Below are 12,566 nucleotides of genomic sequence, written 5' to 3' on the forward strand. Positions count from 1 at the left end.
TGACTCATACACACACGTTATGCTTCTTTTTGATCAATAAATATTGTAACTATCCTCAGAGCTCTGTGTCCCCTCTCTCCTTTGTTGCAACCTCTGAGCCAGGGTTGTAACACACTGTACTGCTACAGAGCTAACTGTTTGCACTGTGCTACTGTGCACCTTGTTTCACGATGCCTGACTGCACTATGAAAGGGCAGAAAATCACGCCTTCGCGGGATCACTATGAACAATATAGCAATATAGCGAGACCTGTGTCTCTATGTGTCAGCCCTGCGAAAGTCTGGCGATCTGTCCAGGGTTAACCCCGCCTCTCGCCCAATGTCAGCTGGGATCAGCTCCAGAACTTCTTCCTCTGTTTAGTGGCAAGTGGCAACCAGGTGACAACAAATGTCACAAGAGAAAACGGAGGTGCTGATAGGTTGAAGAGGTGCTCTGTGTATCTGCGCTCGATTGCTCTGCCTCAACTACCCGGATGTTCATGGCAGAAAATTTAAATTGAATTTTGCGAACTGAATTGAAATTGTGAGAATTGAAATTGAATTGTGAGAACTGAATGTTCAGTTCAACTAATAAATTAAATTTCAAATTACATTTCAGATTCAGTTTTTCAATGCAATGATTCAAATTGAACAATACAAATTCAAATTATGTGATTCAAATTCAGTTTTTTAATGCAATTATTCAAGTTTAGCAATTCAAATATAAATAATTCAAATTCAGTTTCTGGTGGCACATATTTCAGCCCATAGTAGACTTTCATTGAGACAAACAGGTTAATTAAACAAATGCTCAGCTTTAGTGTTTTTCTTATCAGTAAAAGTTTATTACAGACAAATGGACCAATCAGAGGAGGGGGAAGAGCCACAGTGTCTGCAGGTGTGTGTGCAGGTCCCTTGGTCACTCAGCTTTGGTTCTTTTCACAGCTCCAGGTAACTTGTCCTGCAGCCTGAAACACACAGAGACAGTCCTTCAGGGGCCAGACCAGCAGATGGGGCCAGACCTGATTCTGTTCTGATGTGAACTTACTTCTGCAGCGTCTCTTCGACTCTGGACCGAATCATTTCCATGCACTGATCAATCTGTTCCTGAACACACACACACACACACACACACAAACACACACACACAGGGCAGTAAGCTGAAGCTCAGAAAATTCATGAAAGTGCATCACAATATTTCTCTGTACCTTTTTCTTCTGGTAGATGAGCGGTGTGGTGAAGCAGATCACATCAGCTGGCCACAAAAGGAAAGTCAGGTTATTTGTAATTATGTTTTAATGATTTCTACTGATTTCTAACCATTTCTTATGATTTCTAAAGATTGATATGAGTCAAAGAGTCAGACTGAAAAAATCTCACCAAGGATCAGGATGGAGAGTCCATTAAAGATGGCTCCAACATATGTCATCATCCACATGACAGCAGCGAGCTGAAACATTTAGAGAAGAGCTGAAACATTTAGAGTACAGCTGAAACATTTAGAAAAGAGCTGAAACATGCCAAGAACAGCTGAGACATGAAGAGAAGAGCTGGAACATGAAGAGAAGAGCTGAAAATTTAGAGAACAGCTGGAACATTTAGAGTACAGCTGGAACATTTAAAGTACAGATGAAACATTTAGAGAAAAGCTGGAACATTTAGAGTACAGCTGAAACATTTAGAGTACAGCTGGAACATTTAGAGTACAGCTGAAACATTTAGAATACAGCTGAAACATTTAGAGAAAAGCTGGAACATTTAGAATACAGCCGAAACATTTAGAGAAAAGCTGGAACATTTAGATTACAGCTGAAACATTTAGAAAAAAGCTGGAAGATTTAGAGTACAGCTGAAACATTTAGAGTACAGCTGGAACATTTATAGTACAGCTGAAACATTTAGAATACAGCTGAAACATTTAGAGAAACGCTGGAACATTTAGAGAAAAGCTGGAACATTTAGAATACAGCTGAAACATTTAGAGAAAAGCTGGAACATTTAGAGTACAGCTGAAACATTTAGAGAAAAGCTGAAACATGAAGAGAACAGCATGAACATTTATTGAACAGATGGACCATGTTGTTTGTAATTCTGACCTTCAGAGAGTCAACCAGGTCTTCCACCAGCAGCAGCCTCCTGGTCTGAATGCTGAACCAGTTCAGATGGATCAGAGACTGATCAGCCAGCAGTCGGACCGACTCAGAGGACACTGAGATGTCCCTCTCCAACAGAGACCTGACAGAGGAGGACAGAGGTTGTTAGAGGAAAGAGGAGGACAGAGGAGGTCAAAAGAGGTCAGAGAAGACAAAGGAGGTCAAAGGAAGATAGAGAAGGTCAGAGGAAGACAGAGGAGGTCAGAGCAAGTCAGAGGAGGACAGAGGAAGACAGAGGAGGACAGAGGAAGACAGAGGTCAGAGAAGGACAGAGGAAGACAGAGGAGGAAGTCAGAGGAGGACAGAGGAAGTCAAAGGAGGAAGTCAGAGGACAGACGAGGACAAAGGAGGATGCAGGACAAAAGAAGACAGAGGAGGATGGATGACAGAGGACAAAGGCAGGCAGAGCGGAAGACAGAGGAGGACAGAGGTCAGAGGAGGACAGAGAAGGACAGAGGTCAGAGAAGGACAGAGGTCAGAGGAGGACAGAGGAAGACAGAGGAGGACAGAGGAAGTCAAAGGAGGAAGTCAGAGGAGGACAGAGGAAGACAAAGGAGGACAGAGAAGGACAGAGGTCAGAGGAGGACAGAGAAGGACAGAGGTCAGAGAAGGACAGAGGTCAGAGGAGGACAGAGGAAGACAGAGGAGGACAGAGGAAGTCAAAGGAGGAAGTCAGAGGAGGCCAGAGGAAGTCATAGGACAGAGGAGGATGGGGGACAGAGGAGGTCAGAGGACAGAAGACAGGACAGACGAGGACAAAGGAGGGTGGAGGACAAAAGCAGGCAGAGGAGAGCGGAAGAAAGTGGAGGACAGAGGAAGTCAGAGGACAGGAAGACAGAGGAGGACAGAGATGGAGAGGAGGTCAGAGGAAGACAGAGGAGGATGGAGGAAGACAGATGACAGAGGAAGACAAGATGGCAAGATGGCGCCTGTGGCGTCAGCCTCATCTCCCTCGTCTGCTCAGCATATTGTTTGCAGTTGCCCTACTGCTATTTGTATTTTGCCAAGATGTCTCCACTTTGATTGTTTGTAATCGCTAGGCTCTTTTTAACATTAAGGCTCTCAGTGAGTCGCTGTTATTGTCCAGACTGGGAAAGCAACACAGTCTCCCACTTGTGTTTGCTGAAGTACCTGTGCACCTCCTGCGTTTTCCCTGCGCTCTTCCTCGGAAAAGGCGCTTCAGAAGACGTGGAAAACAAGGTGGTGTGATCGTGAAATTTAAGGCTTACCTGGAGACTTCTGTTGGAGGGTCTGATGCTTGTCTCATCCATGACAGACGCTCTTTCCCTGCGGTGAAGCGCGCACTGCTGTTGGATCGTCCTGTCCTTCTTGAGCTTTTGACCACTCCGATTGCCGGCTTCTTGACGCTGCCCAACCTGTGCCCGCTGATGTTTCCTGCTACTCCCTCTGACCTGGCAGTGAAGGTTCCACGCTGGTGCTGTCAGCTCCGGGCCCGCAGAGGCGGCGTTACACCTGATCTCCTTAGGTCGCTGAAACGTGCTGTGTCACCAGCTATTGAGGAGCTCGAACTTCGCATGGCTTTACTAACTACCAGGTCACTAGTAAACAAAACGTTTCTACTGAATGACTTCTTTACCTCACGGGATTTGGACCTTATGCTCCTGACAGAGACTTGGCATCGGGATGGTGAATGGACAACGTTTTCTGAACTCCTTCCTCCCAGCTGTTCATTCCTCAGCTCCACTCGGAGCACCGGCAGAAGTGGCGGTCTGGCCTTGGTGTTCAAATCCAGCTTTCAGTGCCGTCTCATTCCATCTGCTACCTACTCCAGCTTTGAACTACAAACTTTTGAACTACATCTCTCCTCTTTCTCTGCTATGTTTGCGGTTGTTTATCGTCCTCCAAAATTGAATAAAGACTTCATCCATGACTTTGCAGATTTTCTGTCAGGTGCCACTGTGAAATACGATCATTTTCTTATTTCTGGAGATTTCAATATTCATGTCTGCTGTGGATCAGACCACTGGTCACTGATTTCTTAAACCTCATTGAGTCTTTTAATCTTGTTCAATGTGTTAAAACCTGACTCACGATAAAGGGCACATCTTAGATTTAGTTTTGTCATATGATTTATCTGTGTGTGTTAATGAAATTTGTGAATCAGTGTGTATCTCTGACCATCTGCCTGTGCTTTTCACTGTTTCAATCCCATGTTCAAGGGCAAAAACCTGTGTTCCGTTTGCGCACAATTAACACTCAAACTGTTTTCATCCATGTATAATGATGCTGTAACTTCTGGTGTTATACTTAGCACTCTGGATGATTATAATGCTTTTAACACTGAAGCTCTTTTAAGCAATTTTAATTCTGCTTGTGCGGATATCCTTGACTCTGTTGCACCTTTTAGAACAAAGCGCACAAAAGCATTTTCTGAACCATGGCTTAACGACTCCACACGCGCTCTCAGGCGCTCATGCCGGCGTGCTGAGAGAAAGTGGAAAAAAGATAAGCTCCATGTCTCTAAAGAAGCTCTTCGTGAAAGCCTGTCCCTCTACCAGAGTGCTGTTAAAGCTGTGAAAATTGAATATTTTTCCAGTCTTGTCTCTTGTAATAGTCACAAGCCCCATATTTTTAACTCTCTTGTAAATCCTTGTGATAACTCTCCAGTTGTATCATCGCTGCCCTCAAACATCTTGTGCAGCCTCTGATCAAAAAGAAAAATCTGGATCCCTCTGTGCTGTCCAACTTCAGGCCTATTTCCAAACTGCCATTTTTATCCAGATCCAGTCATTCTTGGTGGCCAATGATATACATGAAAAGTTTTAGCCTGGCTTTAAACCATCACATAGTACTGAGACAGCACTGCTGAGAGTTTATAATGATCTGTTGATAACTGTTGAGTCAGGAAATCCTGCTATGCTAGTGCTCCTTGATTTAACAGCTGCTTTTGATACTGTGGACCATGGGATCCTCTTAGCTCGACTAGAGCAGTGTGTGGACATTACAGGATCTGCTCTCTCATGGTTCCAGTCCTACTTAACTGATCAGAGTTTTTTGTGCAGCTAGGTGAATTCACCTCATCCTCAGCCACTCTCACTTCTGGAGTCCCCCAAGGCTCCATTCTTGGACCAATTATTTTCCTGCTGTATATGCTACCACGAGGGTCAATTTTTAAGAAGTATAATGTTTCTTTTCATTGTTATGCTGACGATGTCCAGATTTATCTGCCTTTAACACCCAAAAACCCTGTACAGTCATTGCTTCACTGCCTAAATGATGTCAAATCCTGGATGACCTCAAACTTTCTTAACCTGAACGAAAGCAAGACAGAAATTATAATTTTGGTTGTGGTCCAGCAGACTTTCCAGCTAGCTTTCTGGGCCAGCTTACAACCAACATTCGGTCTTCAGTAAAAAATCTTGGGGTAATACTAGATGACAGGCTGAAATTCGATCCTCAGGTTAGCTCGGTCGTAAAAAACAGCTTTTATCAGTTAAGGATTTTATCAAAAGTAAAAGGGTATCTGCCATGTCGAGATCTGGAGACTGTAATCTATGCTTTTATTAATACCAGACTGGATTACTGTAATTCACTGTATGTTGGCCTGGACCACTTACTTTGGCACCGCCTGCAGTTGGTACAAAACGCAGCTGCCCGTCTCCTTACTGGCACACGCAAATGTGACCACATTACACCTGTCCTAGCTTCGCTGCACTGGTTCTCGGTTGCTTTTTTAATAGATTTTAAAATGTTATTGTTTGTTTTTAAAGCTCTTAATGGCCTAGTCCCCCAGTATTTGACCGAGCTCCTTCAAAGGAAGACATAGGAGGACAGAGGAAGACAGAGGTCAGAAGAGGACAGACTACAAAGGAGGACATCAGAAGACAGAGGAGGACAAAGAAAGACAGAGGTTAGAGGAGGACAGAGGACAAAGGAAGACAGAGGAGGACAGAGGACAAAGGGAGACAGAGGAAGTGATCATGTTGTTACCTGAATGGATGACCTTCATCTGATTTCTGGATCGCCTGGATCACAGATTTATAAACCCTACAGACAGGAAGCAGACAGCTGTTATGATGAAATCATTTCCTGTTTCCATTTTCCATGTATTTCACAAACTGTAACCTTAAGACGTTCCTTTAACCTGAAGATGCACCTGTAACCTGAAGATGTTCCTCTAACCTGAAGATGTTCCTCCAACCTGAAGTGTTCCTCTAACCTGAAGATGTTCCTCTAACCTGAAGTGTTCCTCTAACCTGAAGTGTCCCTGTAACCTGAAGATATTCCTGTAACCTGAAGATGTTCCTGTAATCAGAAGTAGTCCTCTCACCTGAAGTGTTCCTCTAACCGGAAGTGTTCCTGTTACCTGAAGATGTTCCTCTAACCTGAAATATTCCTCTAACCTGAAGTGTCCTTGTAACCTGAAGATATTCCTGTAATCTGAAGATGTTCCTGTAATCAGAAGTGGTCCTCTCACCTGAAGTGTTCCTCTAACCGGAAGTGTTCCGGTTACCTGAAGATGTTCCTCTCACCTGAAATGTTCCTGTAACCAGAAGTGTTCCTGTAACCAGAAGTGTTCCTCTTACCTGAAGTGTCCCTGTAACCTGAAGTGTCTCTGTAACCTGAAGTGTCTCTGTAACCTGAAGTGTTCCTGTCACCTGAAGTGTTCCTCTCACCTTAAGTGTCCCTGTAACCTGAAGTGTTCCTCTCACCTGAAGGTGATGGTGACACAGAGGCCGGCCAGCAGCAGGTACGACACCACGCTGATGACAGACAGCGTTGCAATGGAGACAAGGACGAGCAGCGATAGGCCAAACGCCACCGCCGACTTCTTCGGTTCTTTCCAGTGAATGAGCTGTAAGGCTGCAACAAGACATTTATACTATTACATTATACTCCATATTATATTAATAGTACTACAGTGCACTCTATATGATATTTTTGACTGGCTCTGGGGACGTACAGTTCTCCATGAGAAACCAGAGGGTTCCCTCTACCTGACTGCTGGTTGTTGTCTGTCTGGGTTACACGGTGATGTAGTGGTTAGCACTCATGCCTCACAGCAAGAGGGTCGCCAGTTCAACTCCGGCCTGTGGCCTCTGTGTGGAGTTTGCATGTTCTCCCCATCTCACCGGGTACTCCGGCTTCCTCCTACAGTCCAAAACCATGCCCATAGGAGTCAATGAGAGCCTGATTGTCGCCCAATGTCAGCTGGGATAGGCTCCAGCCGGGTCTGTGACCCGAGTACGGATAAGCGGTTAAGGATAATCAATGATGTCTGTCTGTGACTGTGAGGAACCGTCTGATCACAACCTGTTTTGTCGTTGTTGGATTGGTTGAAACGAACACGTTTGAACGATTGATCGATTTTGTTGTCATCTCATCAGATCTTGTGTAAAAAGAGGAGCAGTTGATCTCCACCTTTCAGACAGACTGGGTGAAAGTGAACTGGGAACGTCTGGCTGAGGACCCTGTCTGCAAGGTCTACAACTCCCACATCAGAAAGGATTTCTCTTAGTGGGCCATGTTTGAGGCCTCCATAGTGAAGGGGCGGCTAGGAGTTGTGGTTGGAAGTTCATCGGTGCCTGTCATGCCAGAGACCTGGGAACCTGCATTTGAACCAGCAGTGAAGAGACATGCACTGAAGCAAAAACTAAGGTGTGGGAGGAACTCGGGGAGGCCATGGAGAAGGACTTTTGGTTGGTCTCAAGGAAGTTCTGGCAAGTTGTCAGATGACTGTCAAATAGTGGAACAGTTTGAGGAGTCTGACGACTGTCTGTATCCCTGGCAGAGGTCACTAAGGTCGACACACCGCTCACCCTCCTGGGAAAGGTTACTCTAGGAGCTTTGTGGACTCTGTGGAACAGTGGGACAACTCTTTACTTTTCTGCTGGGCTTCTAGAAGGCTCCTGAGAGTTTGCTCAACTATTCTATGTGGGTTTTGTGGACTTAAAAAAGGCCTTGTCCTTGTCCTTGACCTTGTCCCTTAAGTGTTGGCGTACTGCAGAAATATGGGGCACCGGACTTGTCGTTATGAGCTATGCAGTCCTTACAGACCCACAGTGAGAGCTGTGTCCGTATACGGTGGTGTGGTTTTCTTGGACAGGACCTGAAGGAGCAGCCGGGGGGAGGAGGGGGGTTCGTCTCTTTGCAGATGATATGGTTCTGTTGGCTTCATCACACCTTCAGCTCACTGGAGCGGTTTGCAACCGAGTGTGAAGCTGACAGGATGAGCAGAGTTCATAGATCTCTGCTGGAAAACTGTGGACTGCCCCCTCTGATCACAGTGAGGTACTGCAGATGTTCAGCAGTGAGGGTATAATGGAGCGGTTTGGTGATGCGGGTGCTATCCTCGGGCTAAAGAGGAAAAGGACTCTAGATTGTTACAAGCACAAAGTTCAAAGCAACTGGGATGTATGGAGGTCAAGAATGCCTGTGAAGTATGTAATGTGTTAGTGTGATAGTATGGAGTGTGTTAGTCTCTGTGAAGTATGTAATTTGTCAGTGTCTGTTTAGAATGAAGTGTGTCAGTGCCTTTTGTTATATGGAGTGTGTCAGTGCTTGTTAAATAAGTGTGTTAGTGCCTCTGATAGTATGGAGTGTGTTAGTGCCTGTGATAGTATGAAGTGTGTCAGTGCCTGTGATATATGGAGCATGTTAGTGCCTCTGATAGTATGGAGTGTGTTAGTGCCTGTGATAGTATGAAGCGTGTCAGTGCCTGTTAAGTATGGTGTGTGTTAGTGCATGTGACAGTATGGAATGTGTCAATGCCTGTGATTGTATGAAGTGTGTCAGTGCCTGTTAGGTATGGAGTGTGTTAGTGCTTGTGATGTATGGAGTGTGTTAGTGCTTATGCTAGTATGGAGTGTGCTAGTGCCTGTGATGATATGGGACGTGTTAGTGCCTGTCAAGTATGAAGTGTGTTAGTGCCTGTGATAGTATAGAGTGTGTTAGTGCCTGTGAAATATGGAGTGTGTTAGTGCCTCTGAAGGCTCCATTAATGCTGAAAGGTTTTGGAGACACATGCTGCCATTCAGATGATGTATTTTCCAGGGACGTCGTGATTATTTCAGCGAAACGTTGCAGAGACACGTTCTGCACGTGCTCCAGCAGTTGAACATTAAATATTTTGTCTATGTACAATTTTAATTGAATAAATGTCCAAAAGGATAAGCAAATGAGAAACCTGTCTGAACTCTCTTAGGCTCAGCAGGAGACAGAGAGGGACAGGTTCATTAGAAAAACTAATTATATATAATTAATAACCAGCTCAGAGACTGAAACACAGAAGAGAAACAGATTGATTCAGTTCATGTTCCTGTAATTAAAACCGGTGTGTACCAGCAGAATAATCCAGATCACATGTGAACTTCATTAAGCTGTTGATGAGGGTCAGAGTCACACTGAGCTCAATAATCAGAGTCAGCTGAGCCGACAGAACAAAAGGGCTTTGTAACGAGCAGCTCATTGTTAAACTCACTGTTAAATAAATTACTTTTAATAGAGAATCATATTTTAAAATGTAATGTAAACTTAAGTTTCAGTTAATTATATTTAATTAAATTTGATTCACTTAATTTATTAGTTCTTACATTTCAGTTATTTCTTATATGTTAAAGTGAATTCAATTTTAAGTTTATTTACAGTTATCTATTTGTTTTTACAGGGAGATTAATCATATTTCACATTTAAACAGCTGTAACTGGTAAATTTACAGATTAATTATTATTCCTTACAGTTAAATTAATTATTTAACAGCTCTTTTTTTACAGTTAATTGTATTTCACAGATGAATTATCATTTTTGCAGTAAATTAAATTGAGTTAATTAACAGTTATTATTTTTTAGTTTAAAAGAAACATCTGTGAGACATGACAGACTTGCCAGCCAATCAGCGGCTGAGCTCACTGAACAGGTGAGTTTTACCTGAGTGTGTGAGGTGTCTGAGTGAGGAAGACGAGTTGTTGGATGATGAAGAGTCAGAGCTGCTAGTTGAGTCCGCCATTTCTTCTCCTTCTTCTCCTCTCTGCAGAGCTTCAGTTTCTCTGCGGTTTAAACCTCTTCTGGCCGGCTGGTGACGCCATCGGGGGCGGGGCCTGCAGACAGGGGGCGTGTCCACAGCTGTTGCCATAAAGAATAAAATAAGATGGTTTTAGTTTCTGTTTCGATCAAAAAGAGAATAATTTAGGAGAAACACAACAGAAAGATTTGAACAGTCTGAACAAATCTGGTAAACAGAAGAAAAATAATAAATGTGCTGAGATGTTTGACTCGTTGACTCGTGACTCGGCTTTAAAACAGGACCAGCCCCTGACCCCTGACCCCCCAACACTGAAGTTACATCCGGTCAGATTTTAGAACTATTTGATTCTATTTTATTTGTCATTCATTTACTCTAATTTTTTTTTTCATGTTTGATGATGAACTTTTAGCTTCCGGTCGGTTTTCATCTCCCTTTTGTGTTTTTCGATAATTTAACTGGATTTTATTTGTTCAGTTTATGTTTAAGATTAGGCTTTTATTGTGAAGGGGCGGAACCTTTATTTTGGCCTCGTGTTTCCTCCGGAGCACTTTACAGTGCGTGCAGCGGCGGGAGGTGCTGCGTTGATTATAAATAATAGTATTATATCGTTTCTGACTCTTGTTTCTCTTCAAGCCTGAGACCACTATGCACTGCGGCTGGACTCTGTCCGGCCCGCTCACCTGGATCCGTTACGTCAACAAACAGGTGAAGGTGAAGGCGGGAAAAAATGAAGAACATCAAGGCTGGCTGCTGACTGTCGACCCGGTATCCGCCAGGTAACACAGGTTGTGATAGTGTGTGTGTGTGTGTGTGTGTGTGTGTGTGTGTGTGTGTGCGCGCGTGCCTGCCTGTCTCCTGCCTGTCTAAACAAAAGACACAGCTACAGTGAAGAAAGACACATTGGCAATCTGTCTTCGTAATTTTTCAATTATAACACACACACACACACCTGGTCCTATTCCAGGTAGAAGGGTCAACAAACTCTTAGCTGAACACATTTTTAGAAAAGCAACACGGTTGCAGCTGCAAAGGTGAGAGAAGAACATGATTTAATCACAAGTATGATATTACAGGTGAAAACTTAAATGATATTGAAGCTAAACTTTATTAATTTAGTTGTGATCCTGACTTTGATCAGCTGAACATGAAATATAAGAACAGAGTTCAGACAGCAGGACTGAGGTGGATCAGGCTCAGGGTTGATTTCATTTATTCATATTTGACTGATGTCAGTAGATGTTTCAGTGCCAGGCTCACTTTCCTTTTCACTCTGCAGACTAGAGCTTTTCTGATCTGCATTGATATTATAAAAAAAAAATCAAAAGAATGCAACGTAAAGAATGTGCTCTGACATGAGAAGACGTCACCATGTGTTATGTTTCAGAATGTTGTTGAGATAAATTATAGATGAACGTTCCATAAGGAAACTATCAGGGTACGAACACATGAACCAGGTCTCAGGTCTATCAGGGCACCAACACATGAACCAGGTCTCAGGTTGAATTAGCTCCTGATCAACAGGACCAGAGAAAGGGACATGCAGCGAGCTGCTTCAGGATCAGAGTTAGGAGTCAGAAAGAGGGTTTTTATAGAAAACCTGATTATTAATCTGCCGAGTCAGAGTGGAGGGTTCAGATACAGACACATGGTCATCATATGGTGTTTGTGATTGAGGATTGTGATTGTGACTCTCAGTAACTTTCTGATTAATGTAAATCAATGAGGAAATGAAAGGGCGTGTCTGTCTCTAAAGAGGAAACGTGCAGAGAGCAGGTGAGCTTCTCAGAGTCCGTTACCACGGCAACCAGCCAGAGCTGAAAGTACCTCCCTTTCTGTAATGGAAACCCAGAGTTTCCCTCATGTCAGGGTTAAAACACACACACACAAACTTATTTTAAGTTAACTTTAGTTGATGTTGTAGGAGAATGAATTATTGATTCAGATGTTCTGACCCATTGTGACCCGCTCTGTGTTGCAGTATGGTGCTGGTGAACTTCCAGGCGGAGAGCGCGTCAGTGCAGGTAGTGATGGGTCACGCTGTGGAGGAGGTCTCGGTCCTGCAGGAGGCAGACCAGGAGACCGCTGAGCGCCTCCGGACCGCCTTCCTGCCCCCGTCGCCCGGTGGGCTGGACCCGGACGAGCTGCGGAGGCGGCGGGGCAGCATGAAGAGGTGGCTGGAGAAGAACCGGATCCCAGTGCAGGAGGAGGGGGAGGAGCTGCGGGTGGCGGGGGTCCTGACCATCGCGGCCCCCTACAGACCTGAAGACTGCAGCAGCTCCAACCAAATCATCTTGGACCGCATCCAGAAACTGATCCAGAGTCTGATCCAGACCAGACACCTGCACACACACCACACACCCAGCGACCAATCAGAGCACAGCAGCAGCTGAGCTCCTGTCTGCACTTTGACTCATTTTGTCAAATAAAAATTTCTGAAGATTGAAGCCCTGC

The 12,566-nt window shown here is 44.3% G+C and overlaps 2 protein-coding genes across 2 annotated transcripts; one reads left to right on the top strand and one right to left on the bottom strand.

Moving 5' to 3' along the window:
- Positions 1-663: 663 nt before the first annotated feature.
- LOC131968967 (reticulon-3-B-like) lies at positions 664-10,337 on the bottom strand. Its single transcript, XM_059330062.1, has 8 exons — positions 10,019-10,337; positions 6,805-6,955; positions 6,083-6,139; positions 2,075-2,213; positions 1,359-1,428; positions 1,187-1,233; positions 1,027-1,085; positions 664-946 (listed from the first exon to the last, which is right to left on the bottom strand). The coding sequence occupies exons 1-8, from the start codon at positions 10,221-10,223 to the stop codon at positions 898-900; spliced, it is 777 nt and encodes a 258-aa protein (XP_059186045.1). The 5' UTR covers positions 10,224-10,337; the 3' UTR covers positions 664-897.
- gemin6 (gem (nuclear organelle) associated protein 6) lies at positions 10,297-12,559 on the top strand. Its single transcript, XM_059330073.1, has 2 exons — positions 10,297-10,891; positions 12,094-12,559. Exons 1-2 carry the CDS (start codon positions 10,761-10,763, stop codon positions 12,503-12,505), a joined length of 543 nt encoding a protein of 180 aa, XP_059186056.1. The 5' UTR covers positions 10,297-10,760; the 3' UTR covers positions 12,506-12,559.
- Positions 12,560-12,566: the final 7 nt, after the last annotated feature.

The sequence above is a fragment of the Centropristis striata genome, chromosome 1, assembly GCF_030273125.1.
Source record: "Centropristis striata isolate RG_2023a ecotype Rhode Island chromosome 1, C.striata_1.0, whole genome shotgun sequence".
In the NCBI taxonomy this organism is placed as follows: domain Eukaryota; kingdom Metazoa; phylum Chordata; class Actinopteri; order Perciformes; family Serranidae; genus Centropristis; species Centropristis striata.

What these genes read in the sequence shown, in the direction of transcription:
- LOC131968967 (XM_059330062.1), bottom strand. Translation starts at nt 10,223, where the DNA reads ATGGCAACAGCTGTGGACACGCCCCCTGTCTGCAGGCCCCGCCCCCGA. An exon ending in TGTGTCACCATCACCTTCAG is followed by an intron (nt 6,140 to 6,804) that starts GTGAGAGGAACA and finishes TCCTGTCTGTAG; the next exon opens with GGTTTATAAATCTGTGATCC. An exon ending in TCATCTACCAGAAGAAAAAG is followed by an intron (nt 1,086 to 1,186) that starts GTACAGAGAAAT and finishes GTGTGTGTTCAG; the next exon opens with GAACAGATTGATCAGTGCAT.
- gemin6 (XM_059330073.1), top strand. Translation starts at nt 10,761, where the DNA reads ATGCACTGCGGCTGGACTCTGTCCGGCCCGCTCACCTGGATCCGTTAC. An exon ending in GTCGACCCGGTATCCGCCAG is followed by an intron (nt 10,892 to 12,093) that starts GTAACACAGGTT and finishes TCTGTGTTGCAG; the next exon opens with TATGGTGCTGGTGAACTTCC.